This window comes from Anabrus simplex, chromosome 13, assembly GCF_040414725.1.
Source record: "Anabrus simplex isolate iqAnaSimp1 chromosome 13, ASM4041472v1, whole genome shotgun sequence".
Classification (NCBI taxonomy): domain Eukaryota; kingdom Metazoa; phylum Arthropoda; class Insecta; order Orthoptera; family Tettigoniidae; genus Anabrus; species Anabrus simplex.
Genome location: NC_090277.1, coordinates 83,882,432 through 83,897,455, shown reverse-complemented (window position 1 = coordinate 83,897,455; position 15,024 = coordinate 83,882,432). Strand labels below are relative to the sequence as shown.

Here is a 15,024-nt window from a genome sequence, read left to right as displayed (position 1 = left end):
GTAAACTACAATTTTACTCCTCTTCATAACTCCGTTGTTGCACGTGCTTGCGTCATCTTTTTATCGTAATGGCTAGGCCATATTCAAGGCCGAATGAGGCCGATATCCTTGAATTTTCAGATGATTTAGACAATAGTAATGACCTTCTTTTGCCAAAAGTGATTCCCGTTATGTGGGAAGTGACACGGTCGTAACTGCTCACCGTGCATCGGACCGCGAGGACCTGACATCGATGACCGTTACATGTACACTGAATAACATTGTGCAGTGCTTCATGAGTGAATTGCAGCACACACATCATATTGGTATCAAATTTTTCAGAATTAAATGTTCTTTCATTCAAGTCTAAGAGTAAAGAAGGAAGACGCAACAATGTCTAATTTTTCTGTCATTGAAAACAATAATTTATTTTTTAAAATTTATTTTCGAAGTTTAATACATTTTTTTTGTGCTTAACCAATAACAATACGTCCAAAGTATATTCATTTCTGAAATGCTCATAGTTTCCTGTATTAGTGTGATTAATTTTATTTTAATGTGTATTAAACTCTTTACGTGTTGAATTTTTGTAATTTGCTTTGGAAAATCACAAAAATTAGTCTGAGTGTCTTCGAGCAAACACCTGCATATAGGCTGAGTGCCAAAGGGTTAAATAATTAGACAAACTTTTGGTATTGTAAAGGTGGAATATTGACTTAACCTTAAAGTTCCATTCCATTCCATTCAGAAGGTAGAAATGTATTTTGTGTTGAATGGTACAATGAAGTGTAGCGAATATCTGTCGCGTGATACGGTAGCTTATCGTGTGAAATTGACTAGCATGGTGTATAGCCTAGTTTCAGATAAAGAAAGTGTAAAATTCCTTAATAATGAAGACAATAATCAGAAAGTGGTCGCAGAGGTTGCGATTGTTGAAACTTGCACATTCGAGTTTTGACTAGAGCACTCAAGTTCGTCTAAGTTTCGTTTGATTCAAAATGGCGGCCATACTCCTTCCTCACAGTTGCACAGGGTCTAATGTAATCTCCAATTTATCGTCTAATAGTGTGACCAGAAAATAAGTTTAATACCCCACTGCTCCGAAATAAAAGGCTTCTACTAACATTTGCTTTAGAAAGAGTGTGATCTCCAATAATACTTAGATATTTTTGTTGGGCCCTGTGCACATGTTTTCATATTTGTTGTCTGGTGTTTTTCACACCTTTCAGTGTACCGGTACTTATTTTATTATCCCCAAGAGAAAAGGTTTTTCATATTTGTTCTCTCATGTTTTTCACACCTTTTAATACTTTCATCTCATTTTTAGAAATGGTAGATAGACCTGCGAATACACGACATAAAATGCCCTCATGTTAAAAAAACTTTATTCAGTGTTTCCATATCCCTCTTGGATAGTTTTTATTCTTATACTCATTAGTACATTTTATCATTTAACATGTTCTTTTTTCTTGTCCCCTGCAGAAACGTCTTAATGAAGTTTCACTGAATTTGGAAAGTAATATAATACAAGATGCAAGATGATTAGCAGAAGCCTACAAGTGGGAAATACATTCTACCAGATTGTAATGACATTCTACCAGAATGTAATGAACTTGGTGTTGACGAGAGAAGTTCCTATGAAATGTAAAGCAATAATGTACAAGATGTACTATTCCTCTCGCATCAGAGACCGAGACATTGACAGGAAGAGATGAGAGTAAAATTCAGGAGGGGTATGGCAGGGAAGACAAGGAGAGACAGAGTAGGAAATGTTGAGGTCCTAAAAGAAATAGGGGTAGGAAAACTGAGTGATAGGATGGAGAAGAATAAATTGAATGGTTTGCACATGTTATGAGGATGGAGGGAAGAATACCAAAACAAGTGTTGGAGGCTGATAGCGGGCAAGAGGGAGGCCCAGAGCAAGATGGATAGACTCTGTTGAGAACAGTATAAGAAAAAGAAGACGGGAATGGAATACTATTACTGAAGAGGAGTGGTGGAAGGAGAGACAATGGTGGAAAAGTACCATGAACACCCTAACCTGGCAGGAGCTGGCCAAGGGAGAATGAAAATTATGACGATGATGATGATGATTATTATTATTATTATTATTATTATTAATCGGACACAGGTACGAAGTACTCCATTTTTATATTATTTTGGGGATGTTATGTCATGTAATTATTATATGCCTATGTGTTTCAAACCTGCAACCAGCATCGTCTTCAGAGCAGTGACAAAGGTGTTAGAGTCAATTGTCACTCCATGGCTTCCACAGTCTAGGAGAAATACGCTGAAGAGTTAGGATATTATGTTTAAAGATGGTGTTGACATTGTGTCTTCCGAGAATATTGCCAATCCTATCCATGACAGATTGCATAAATAGCAAGAAGGCCAGGCTCAAAGGACGAGAATCACGTGACAGTCTGCCTTTTGGCTTAGGACGTAGTTCTTCGTCAATTTGTTTCATTAAGTAACCATTGGTCAGGAATATTCTGGTCAGGAAGCAAAGTTCACCACTTAACATATCCTCCTCACAAACTTCCCTTGCTTGGCTGATAAGGGCGATAAGCACAGCACGCTTTTGTCAAAGATGGTGGAGAGAGGACCCAAGAAGACATCTATTAGTATGGGTGGATTTACGGTTATGCTGGTCTCTGAGTTTCTCTTTATCATTACACAACCAATGACACAACCCACCGCCAGAGCATGGAGTTGTTCCCATTGAAGAGGAAATGTGCCTATGGTGGTATGGCCATGTCCTGAGAGCAACAACCAATAGTCACTGATAATGCTTTCAACTTCTTTGTCGATGGCCAACACAATGGTGACAAGGTGTACTGGTCACCAACATGAAGACTGTTCAGGTCTATATTAAGACTGGACCTCAAACTTAAGTGAAAGAGGATGAAGTTGAAATTCTGAGTAACTGGCCAAGATAGCGCTTTCAGATGGCGTGACAAGCAACTGTAATCAAGTCAGCATACCAGCAATGGTATATTTGTATGAAGGGTCAGTGTCGTGAATTGTCTGGTTAATTGCTTGATGTGTTTCTGGTCGTCTTAATACACATCACACTACCAACCTTATTTCAAAGTTCAAGACTCAAATGCTAGGTGTAGAAAAAAGCAGTGTAGTTCCACTGTATCTCTACAAATACAGATACTCTGGAAAAGTATATGAGCACTGTAGGAACATTACCAGAAATATTGTATCTTCACCAGGAAAAAACAATGTCTGGTCAGCTGTTCACTGTTGCTCGCTTAGCACCAGCGGGGGTCACGTGTAGGGTACTTCGAGGTTAAACCTACGGACATGTGCAGCAATGAGCATATACATATCTGTTAAGCCAAATGCATAATAAATAAATTATCAGAAATTAAAACAGTTTTGAGATGAACATGTTAGCTAACAAGATGACACTACGAAGTGTCATCAAGATTTAGTTCATTTTAGGTGGGGAGCATGGTCAGAAGAGTTATAGGTAAAAATATTAAGGGCGGAATTCATAGACAACACTTATACATAAGTGCCCTGTATAAGCCAGATTTCATTTCATATTACCTACTTAAGTGTCCCACTTATTGCTATAAGTGGACCTCTCACACACACTTAAGTGACTCACTTATGTTGCAGCAGGATGGAGGATGGTTTTGGTGAATATGTTGCATTTCATTCACAGAATACTTTCCGTGCACACAGTAGAGATGGAAAATCCTGTCGAAATGTAATGTGACCAACAATTTAAAGAAGGTTTCGTTTTAGTAAAGTGAGAGTTATGAATATTCTTGTCCCTTTGATTCAGAGAGTGAACATAACCTCTAGAGGACTCACTATCTCATCATTAATGAAGATATTGTTTTGAGATTTTATGCCACCTTTTAATTTCAAGTTATTATTATTATTATTATTATTATTATTATTATTATTATTATTATTATTATTATTATTATTATTATTATCATTACCATCATCATTACTGGTATTTCGCTTAATTAACTGGACATGTGTTACAAGTTGATAAGTTACCAAGACTGTAGGCTTATGGAATAGTAAAGAACTATACTGAGTTATAAGAAAAATGAACATGTTGCACTACCACCATTTATTTTAAGGTTGATTTGTGCTAATTATATCATGTTAGTCAACCAATCGTTTGCCGGTATATAGGCTATCAGAAGTTTCTGAAATTATGGCATCGCACATCAAAACATACTAATTACATTTTATTGGGGAAGTAATTAGGCCTATTACAATGTAACGGCTACGGATATATTTGTCAAATCATTAAAAGCGTTGTAAGGCTAGATATTCTACATTTGGATGAATATTTGTATAGGTTCGAGTGCCTGGATAACTATAAACATAGTATATTAAGAAGAAAATTAGACTCTGGGCATTTTCGTAGTTTGCATTGTCCACAACACGTTTTCTCACGTTATTCATAATCTGATGAGAAACTGCGTTGGTCTACTTGTTCTATATTATGTGCATGTACTGTACTTCGACACAAGTTCTTGCAGGTGCCGTCTCAGCTCGCTGTTTTGTTATCCATTCTGATAATCAAATCCAATATAGACGATCTTTTAACCTCAAAACTTTCGCGATGTCCTTCGTTAAACAAAACACAATAGATCATCCCACTATTCGGTAACCAGAACTACACGATCCAGGAAGCATGGGCACAATATACAGCATTGCCACATCTCCAGTGATACTTACTGTATCACTGAGTGTGCTCTATAAGTGCTGTCTATGAAATGTAAACTCATATAAGTGAATACTTATTATAAGTGATGCCTTATTACTTAAGGGTTCCACTTATATATAAGTGCTGACTATGAATTCGACTCTAAGACAACTCCCCCACATTTTCAAGAAATATCAATTTTAAAATTTTGCTTTAGTTAAAATAGACAAAAAGTTACACACATGTATTCATGTATGTTTAGCTCTTGAGGGAGAGTGTCAGTCTTCCATCCCAGAGACCTGTGTTCAAGTCCCACCACTGACATATTTTTTCTTCTCTTTTTTTCATCACATTAGTATTTGATACTTTATTAATTTTATCGCATTTAAGTTTCTTTACAGAGTTTATTTTTGTCTGATTTTGAAAGATAATACAGTGGAACCTCGATTCTCCGTTTCAGGAGGGTCCATGGGGAAAGAAAAAAACGTAGAAGACGGGAAAACGGAAAATCCGGGAATGAATGAAAACCATGAACAATATTGCTAAACATCTGTATAATAATCTTATTACAAACACTTGCACTCATCTCTCGATTCACTTGCACTCATTTTTTAGGCTGTTTGTACGATAGGTTCGCCACTCTCAAAGGCATTTTATTACCTTATACCAGGTTCAAATTAGGCCGCCCCTAACAGAGTATCGATTCTCTAAAGTTCTCGAATGAATTATACTTAATTCTGCCCGTCGCTAATCACAATTAAATTGGAAAGAGGAAAAATATAATCAAACCTTCACAAATTATGATTATTCGTGACCTTGAGCTCAGCTGGAAAGCACGCTCGCTACACAAGTCAGTACAAATGGGAAAAGATACACACTTTTTAAATGTAATGTGCGCAAATAAAACAAATGCAGGTTTTTTCTGACATTTAAACACAAAACATAAAATTCCCAGTCATATATTAGGACCAAAACAGTAATAAGCAATCCCAAGACCTCCCATGGCTTTATGTATGTAAGGTGCTACATCTGTTCTGGTCTCAATAACCTAATCGTATGATAATAAAATATTGAAATACCATATTTGTGTTAAGGAGCAGCAGTTTCGATTCCTGCCTGAAAACCCAGTGACTATACAGTGCCCTGAGGGAAGTTCTGTAAACCTGTTTGGCGATATAATCGACAAAAGTAAAAATATAAACATCTAATCCTGGACAATGTGGACATTTTACAAGTACAAACATTTGACGAAACTAGTTCCATCTTCAAGTAGAGTTGTCGAAATGCATCCTGTCTCCTTCCAATTGTTGTGGCCACTCTCTCCTTTATGATTTCCGAGGATTTTCTAAACAATAACACCCGAACGCGATGCTAAGACGGTCCCTTATGCAAATGCTTGATCTCATTATCGCAATGACCGGGCGTTAACGCCAAGATCCATAAGCATGCCATTAGCCGTCCTTTCATGAGATAATGTTTCTTGAAAAACACTTGATCGAGGATTTAGCATTGATGGGACTGAAATTTCTGGACAGTTGATCTGGCAAATCGTTTCTTCGAGGAACCGATAATGCAGGATTTTTACAAAGTGATTTAATTAGCATGCTCGCAGGACTACGTAATTTGAACTAATAATCCGGGAAATAGTAGTTTCCGGGAATGGATACCTGGGGTTCCACTGTTAAAATCTATTTTTGCACAACATTTTGAACGTGATTCAAGTGTGTTTTGCTCAAACGATATGAAACAATCATTTAGTTGTCAGGCTTTGGACTTCATCAAATGCGCATGGTATCTAGTGAAGTTCTGGTTTGCCTGTTTTTACGGTAAGTACCTTGCTATTTGTTTTATGTCGCACCGACACAGATAGGTCTTATGGCGACAATGTAATAGGAAAGGCCTAGGAATGGGAAGGAAGCGGCCGTGGCCTTAATTAAGGTACAGCGCCAGCATTTGCCTGGTGTGGAAGTGGGAAACCACTGAAAACCATCTTCAGGGCTGCTGACAGTGGGGTTCGAACCCACAACTCCCAGATGCAAGCTCACAGCTGCGCGCTCATAACCGCACGGCTAAATTGCCCGGGACGGTAAGTATCACCTGGGTTCATGTCAGCAGCTGTAATCACGTCATAATGTACTGGTAGGGTACTTGCAATTCTCATGCCAACAAACCTACGAATGTCATTGAGTTTATTTGTAGCATTGTGCTCATGCAATAAATGAATAATAAATATCCAAATATTAATCATCTTTAAAAAAACAAATTTATAGATGATTAATATTTGGACGTTATCGGAACGGGAGACCGATGCACTCCCACTAGCGCTATGCATACTCCAACACATTTAAATCTCACGCGTGCAGATAGAGGCGCAAGAGCTCCGTGCACTGTGCATCGCTGCCGCTCGGCATGGCTCGGATCAACGCTTCGTCTCTGGGCTACTCGGCTAAGCTCGGCTCAAGTCAGCTTGGATTTGGAGCGCTACGGTGCAAGTGGGGCAGAGGGAGACAGGCGGAGCGAGCGAGACAGGCGTGAGGAAAGAGAGAGTAAGCGCTATTGCTCCAAATCGAGGAGTGGGGGGTCTGCACTCTGGTCAACCAAGCCAAGTCGTCTCTTGCACCGTGCACAGTGCATGCACCACGCGCATGCACCCTGAGAGGCCCTGATTTAAACCAAGGCAAAATTTTTAAATCAATATTTCTTGTAAAGGGAGGGTTAAGAAAGTTACGTCTGACCAAACCGAAATGAATCTCATGACACGTGCGTATTGTTTCCTTGTAAGAGAGAAGAAATAACGATCATGGCTCACAGTAAAGTTAATGTTGAACAGAAAATATGCCAAACAACAGAGAAATTTTACTGTTTGTTTCAATAGTAAGGTAAGGTAAGGGTGTATTCTGCCCGAAGGCAGGTCCGAACCTCTGCAGAGGTGTACCTGAGCCAGAGTTTATGTACGGTAGGGTGGCCAGTGTGGTGTGTAAAAAGTGTAGAGAGGGTATTCACCAATCTGTATTCAGAGATTAGCTGCCGCAGTTCCCTCTCCATGTCTTGGCTGTACATAATCGGGTCCAACAATCCAGGCTGCAGCGGAATTCCTTGCTCGTTGCCCACCAAACTTTGTATAGCAGCCGGCGACATGGCTTTCCACTGACGAGAATCCTCCAGGTGGAACTTGCACATAGGCACCCAATCTCTCTCCTACAACAAACAACAAAATGAACAATCTAATTATCTCCTAATAATCCAATGGTACGAAACTTATCCTACAGCTACTCAGAGCTTTTACACACTTGTCAATCTTCAAATTTAAATGAGGTAATTTTGTTATTGTTGTCGAGGATAATCAGTCCATAAACTGATTTGATGCAGCCCTCCATGACACTCTATCTTGTGTTAACCTTTTCATTTCTACATTACTCGAATGTGTTAATCAGATTCATACCTTGATCTAACCCTGACATTCCCATCCCAGACATGGCGACTATCAAAAGTAAAAACATCATAAGATGCACCATATTAAGATATCACTGGTAACACAACATTAACTCAATAAAATTCAACACAATTCACAACTCCATTACATTATCTATACGTGAATTAGCATGCTCGCGGGACGACGTAAATTGTTGTTCACCACACCTTAGCGCTTTTCAGAAACTCTGAACTAATTCTTTGCTTGAAGCACATGACTTTTAAGGTTTAAAGTTTCTCCAAAGTTTTTCACAAAGCAAGGATCTGAACCATAGTTTTGTCTATGAGAATGAGCTAAAAATCCTCTCACTCTTTGCATTGCTATGCGAAATTGACAAAACTGCTAGCATCATGTGAAGTTGAAAGGTCTTTTTGTATACATAAGGACAACCTAACATACAGAAGGCATTCGATGACCACAGAAAATTTGAAAAATGATTTATTTATTATTTATTATTATTTATTTCATGCCTTCATTTGTGGCGAAGTTAAGGCTCACGGCCCTCTCTTACACTTAACCACATATCTAATAAACTTTATAAAACAGAATAATGAAATAACCACATATCTAATAAACTTTATAAAACAGAATAATGAAATAATTTAACAAAATATAAATCCTAACCTCATTCATTCTTCCATTCATACTGCCATTCATACAAGCTGGTTATACATTTAATAGGTAATCTCGGCAAGACCGCTTGAAAGAAGCTAAGGAAGTGCAATTCCTAACACTAACTGGAAGGGAATTCCATAGCCTTGCACCAGACACTTGAAAGGAGCGGTTAAATGAAGATGAGCGATGCACAGGAATTGAGAGTGTCGTAGTCGATCGTGTGTTGTGTTCATGAGAGGAGGAGAGTAAATTAAACTTTGAGGATAAATACTGGGGTTTAGATTCATTCAGCAGACGAAATACGAGAGTAGCAACGTGAAGATGTCATAGTTTATCGATTTTTAACCAGGAGAGAAGTTCATAATAGGGGGAGATATGAGTTGAAAATTTAATTGAAAATATAAACCTAATGCATGAGTTCATTGCCCTCTGTAATTTTAGTGTCTGTTCCATGGTGGCATCTATCATTACAATATCACAATAATTAAGTATGGGAAATATGAGGGTCTGGATAAGTTTAATTTTCAAGCTTAGTGGAAGAAGTGATTGGCGAGTTTTGAGAGGGTGAAGTGACGAGTGAATTTTCCTACAGATGCTTGTTATGTGCTCACTCCAATCTAGTGTGTCACTTATGATAATTCCAAGATTTTTTACCGACTTCTGAAATGGTATAGCTACACCACAAAGCGAAAGTGAAGGCAATAATTTCTTATTAAGGATATTTAACTGCCTTTGTTGCCCTATTATAATAGCTTGTGTCTTTTTAGGATTAATTAATAAACAATTCTTATTAGAATAGGAGCTAATCAGATTTAAAATGGAATTCATCTGATGAATTCCAAACTCAATATCAATAGCTTTACAGTGATAATATATTTGTAGATCATCTGCATATAAATGATACTTACAGTTACTGAACTGAGAAGATATATCATTGATATATAGAGTAAACAGAAGAGGTCCAAGCACGGATCCCTGTGGGACACCTGTTTGCTTCGTCTTCCAGTCTGTGGTAGTGCCGTTTATGACAACACGTTGTCGCCGATTGGAGAGGTACGAAGCAAAGAGCTGAATAGCAGAGGGACTCAGATTAAATCTTTGTAGTTTCGCTAATAATATGTCAATATTTACTGTGTCAAACGCACTACTGAAGTCAAGTAGAATAAGTATAGTCACTTTCCGCTCATCTATAGCTCGTCTAATGTCGTCTGTAATTCTTAGCAGTGCCGTCCCTGTGCTATGTCCTTTCTTGAAACCAGATTGGAAGGGGTCACGCAGAGAATATTTTTCCAGATATTGTTCAAGTTGGCTATAGATCAATTTTTCTAGAGCTTTAGACAGTGCTGAAAGAATGCATACAGGACGAAAGTCGGATGCTACATTAGCTGGCGACCTTTTTGGAACTGGGACAACTTTTGTATCTTTCCATTTTGTCGGGAAATAACTACGGGAGAGGCATGCATTAAATAAGTCAGTAATAACCGGCAATATTATATCCATAATGTTAGTAATAAAGAAAATAGGGATTTCATCAGCCCCTGTTGCATGAGATTTAATTGAATTCAGTACTCGTCTCACTTCAGACTCAGAAACAGTTCGAAATTCGAAATATGGACGATCAGATGATTGTTGTCGTATTATAGACTTGATGGTGGCCTGCACTATATCGTGTTCAGGAGTAAAAACATCTGTTGAAAAGTGTCTATTAATATCGTCAACCGGTATTTCTGGTTTAGCATGGTTCACAGGAGGCCTTCCAATACCTAATGAACGAAGTTGTCGCCAAGTACTACCAACGTTTATATTATTGGATAGACGCCGGAAGTAATCGAATTTCTTATTGCGGATAATTTGTTTAATTCGATTACGCAGTACACGGTATTGTTCAAATGTGTCAGCTGATAAATTTCGTTTGTAACGTCTATATAACGAATCACGCTGAGCCATCAAAGATTTAATTTCAGTTGTCAGCCACGGACAGGGCGGCCGTGTTACTTTCACACAGCGCTTAGGAGCATGCTTATTGTAAAGTCCATGAATATGAGAATTAATATTTTCCAGTTTTTCATCGATGTCATTCATTAGTATTATGTCACCCCAAGGACATTTGCATGCATCTTCTTTTAGGTGATTGAAATCTATATTTTTAAAGTCTCTAAAAGTCACGTATTTCGACCTATATTTAGGAACTCTTAGCGAATACGCTAAATATATAAGGTCATGAGTTGATATTTCAGGAACAGGTATTTGACCGTGTTTAAGAACCTTGTGTGGATTATTGGTTATCATGAGATCAATCAGTGAATCGGAAGAGACGGTGGAAGTATGAACGTGGTTAGTTGGTTCCAAGGGCAATATTGTCATGTCACAGCAGAGTAAAATATTTCGAAAACGTATTGTTTCACTAGTCCGAGTTAACAAATTTGTATTAAAGTCGCCTAGTATAATCACGTGTTCATAAGATGGTAAAAGTCTCATTAAATCGTCCTCTAACTCACCAATGCCCCCTGCATTTGGAGGCCTATATACAACCCCAGTGAGTACTTTAACAGTGTCTATAATAATTTCAACAAACATAAATTCAGGAACAGGATTTGTAGTAGTGGTAGAAGTTTTTACCACTGTACTCCTGAGATTAAGCTTACAAAACAATGCAACACCACCTCCACGCCTGCTCATCCTATCAAATCGATGAATGCGATACCCTTGTATTTCAACCATACTGGAAGGAATTGAACTACATAGCCAACTCTCACTTACAGCAATTATATGAAATAAACTGTTTTCAAATATAGCTTTCAGTTCATCATGGTGAGCTACAACAGATTGGCTGTTAACATGAGCACACAACAAAGCGCGTGGAAATGCTTTCACTTCCGTTTCTAAAATACTACGAACAGATAGATCTGAAGAGAGAATCTGGGAAGAAAGAGGGGTAAGAGGAGTAAAACTAGAAGTCGGTGCCAAAGAGAAAGGAGGGATGGTGTCTGTGTCCAAGTCTATGCTCGCAATAGAAGTGAATGACATTGTTATACTTAAATCCTCAGGCAGAAGTTGAGAATAAACAGATAGCGGCTTACCTCGACATAGCATAAAATATAACTTCCAGCTGATTCACACAAACACACACACTTACTAACCATAACTAACCTAAAACATAGAATTGGCCTAGTATACATTAGCAATAACAAGAACACAATCATAATTATTTCCTAGTGCTTTCGCCTAACCGTCTAATCAAAGAATTTAATTCTGCAGGAGTGTTTAAGTGCATCTTCTTTCCATCGGCTGTGAGGACGATAATCGTGCCATTTTGCGTATAGGTGTTACGCATTCCAAATATATCACGTGCCTTGCGGAACATCTCCTTCCTTGTAGCTGTCAGAGATTCAGTAATAAGAACTTTAGTGCCTTTTAGCAGCCGCTTAGCGCGCCACACTCTATCTCGTTGCTGATATCTAAGAAATTTTATGATAATTGGCCTGTTTCCTGAAGTCACCACATCAGCAGTCGATCTCTGTTGTCGCCCTAATCTGTGACATCGATCAATGCACTCAATATTCAGGTCAATCTGCAGTTTATCTCTGATGGTATCCAAGGCCTTGCTGTACACATCTTCATCAGCAGTCTCCTTAACACCATGCAACAGGAGACAATTGCGTCTGCTGTATTGGGCCGCTTCATCTGACAATGCTTCTTGTATCTCAAGACGCTGTTCAATTTCACTTATACTTCTCTTCAAATCGGATATTTCCGCTGAAATCGATTCTCGAAAGGCACGGAAGTCACTTTCAAGCACACGTAACAACTCTTTGGGATTAGTGGCATTGTTAGTAGTAGCAGTTAGAGCTTCCTCCAGGCGCCCTTGGAATTGAGACATACGTCTTTCAAATTCACTAATCTTCTCATTCACAGCTTTGAGGGTCATGTTTGATGCACTAAAAATGAAATATATATATTCAATAAATCTAGTGGATCCCACTCACGGTAAATATGTGTGATATATTTTGATATTCGGTAGGCGAATTACGGAGCACTTTCACACACGTTTAACTACATGCGCCATCTTGCATCTATTAGTTATTAACTGTGCCTCCAAATGAAATTTATAGGTTGAATAACATCTGCACTTTTAACTTTTGGTTTTGTTTCCTTTCCCGTGTACAAGAATACATCAAATAAAGCTTATATATTAAGTTACATATTTTTTACTTATTACAAATTTAACTACATATTTTGTGAATTTTTGCCACATATTTATGTACATATTTCTCATTTTTATATTACATATAATCCAGGCTCTAGTTATAACGGGGTTCTCGTTACATGCCGTACTTGCTATAGCGGACTTCTACTACTGTATATTGCTTTGCAATTTCTGACTTGGGAAACATTTCGGGAAACAAAGGACCTGTGTGGTCAGTATTGGAATAAATGAACAAAGGAAATGGGCTATGAAATTCCAAATTCTTTGAAAACCTTTAAGAAAAAGCCAGGTAAACAATTGACGGGGAAACTGCTACCTGGGCGACAGCCCTAAATGCATATCAATGACGAGTTATTCATTCATTCATTCATTCATTCATTCATTCATTCATTCATTCATTAGACTTCATTCCAATTTTTAATTTGTTCAGTCTTCAACTTTTACTTCTCTCCATGACAGTGGTTACCATTCAGCAATTTCTCTAGATCCTGATTAAAATAAAAAGGATGTAAGAAGTAAAATCTTGAAGTAAATGGAGCAGCTTAGGTTGCAGAGAAGAATGAAGAGACAGGCAACTATTTAATAAACTTCCCAAACAAAATCTATCTAGTTCAATTTTGACAGTCATAGAAACGAAAAATAATAATAATAATAATAATAATAATAATAATAATAATAATAATAATATTTTTAACCTTTTAAGTGCTAAGTTACCGGTTGACTGTTTGGTACCTCAGTGCTGAGTTTTTTCCTTCCTATGTAAAAAAAATTTGTAGAAGCCTCAATTTTTAACTTATCACTAGGGTGATTAGCTTAAAATGTTTATAAATGTTGGTTCTTTATAAATCCAAATGCAAATGGAAAATACTACCCTTATGATCAATATCATTTTGAGAGTAAACAAAATAACATTTTTGGTGCCTATGAGTACATCACATTTATACACAGTATGAAATGAAATGAAATCCTACAACCTGTTTTCCAGTTACTGACCGGGTCAGGGATGTAATGAATGAATCATGTATATGGAAATTCTAAGTTCCCATGGAGGGAATTAGATATTTTTCCACCAATAGAGCATATCAAATCAGATCAAAAATTAGATGTATGGCTTTTCAGGCGTTTGCTCTATTAACCAGCGTTAGGTCTTAGGTCTGACACTATACTGAAATTCAACTCAAGAGCTTAGGAAAAGTATCCTTCCGTACGTGAGCACGTCCCCTGTTCCCCCTTCCGTTTCCGTTCTCTATCTCTGCCACAACCAGCTTATTATTAACGCTGTGCGTCTGTCTGATAAGCACTTCATTCTGAAATAGTGAAGCATCAAACGAAATCACATACTTTCACATAGCTGTACTTTGATTACGTACCATACCTACCTATTCCTTTACTGACCATGTAAAACCTACAGATTACTGACGAATACTGAGGCAAGAGAAGAAAGGTTTATTTTTATTTCTTAATGCAATTTGTGTGAGGCACATGGGAACTTACAAGTATACGATTCTGCTCCCGTGCAACGACTGTCAGTGGCAGTTTCTCACAGTTCAAAAAGCTGAAACAAACACCTTGAGTGGGATTGCAAGATACAATGTTCCCAGGAATATTGTAAATATTGTAAACTCGTCATTCGGAAGGTAAAAACGAACTCATGATCCCCTCATGACAACATTTCTGCGGGTAGAGGGCGGTTACGAATATAAAGCAAAGTACCGTACAAATTATTATTATTATTATCATTATCATCATCATCATCATCATCATCATCATCATCATCATCATCGAATACGCCAAGGATCCTATTCCCATACCATATTAAGGCCCTTCCTATTTTATTTACGGCGAGTGCTGAGCTGACACATCGACCTTTCGCTGGAGACTTGGATTTTCCGTGGAGTTTAAATTCTTGCGAGTGGCGTAAACACTGTACACAGAAACGCCGGTCAGCTGCAAGGTGTTATTCACCACGTATTCCACAGTCCACAGCCGATTCTAATCTCGTAGGCTACTGTAAACGTTTAAAATAATTTGTTTAGATTTCCTACTTAATTTTTCTCCACG

The 15,024-nt window shown here is 37.9% G+C and overlaps 1 protein-coding gene across 3 annotated transcripts in view; it reads right to left on the bottom strand.

The window, feature by feature from the left end:
- The window catches only part of LOC136884670 (centrosomal protein of 76 kDa), a 71,852-nt gene that overhangs the window by 19,395 nt on the left and 37,433 nt on the right, over window positions 1-15,024 (bottom strand). For all 3 annotated transcript variants that reach the window (XM_067156925.2, XM_067156926.2, XM_067156927.2), the window contains exon 7: window positions 7,673-7,867. In XM_067156925.2, coding sequence (XP_067013026.2) covers window positions 7,673-7,867 — 195 coding nt within the window. The remainder of the gene's footprint in view (window positions 1-7,672; window positions 7,868-15,024) is intronic.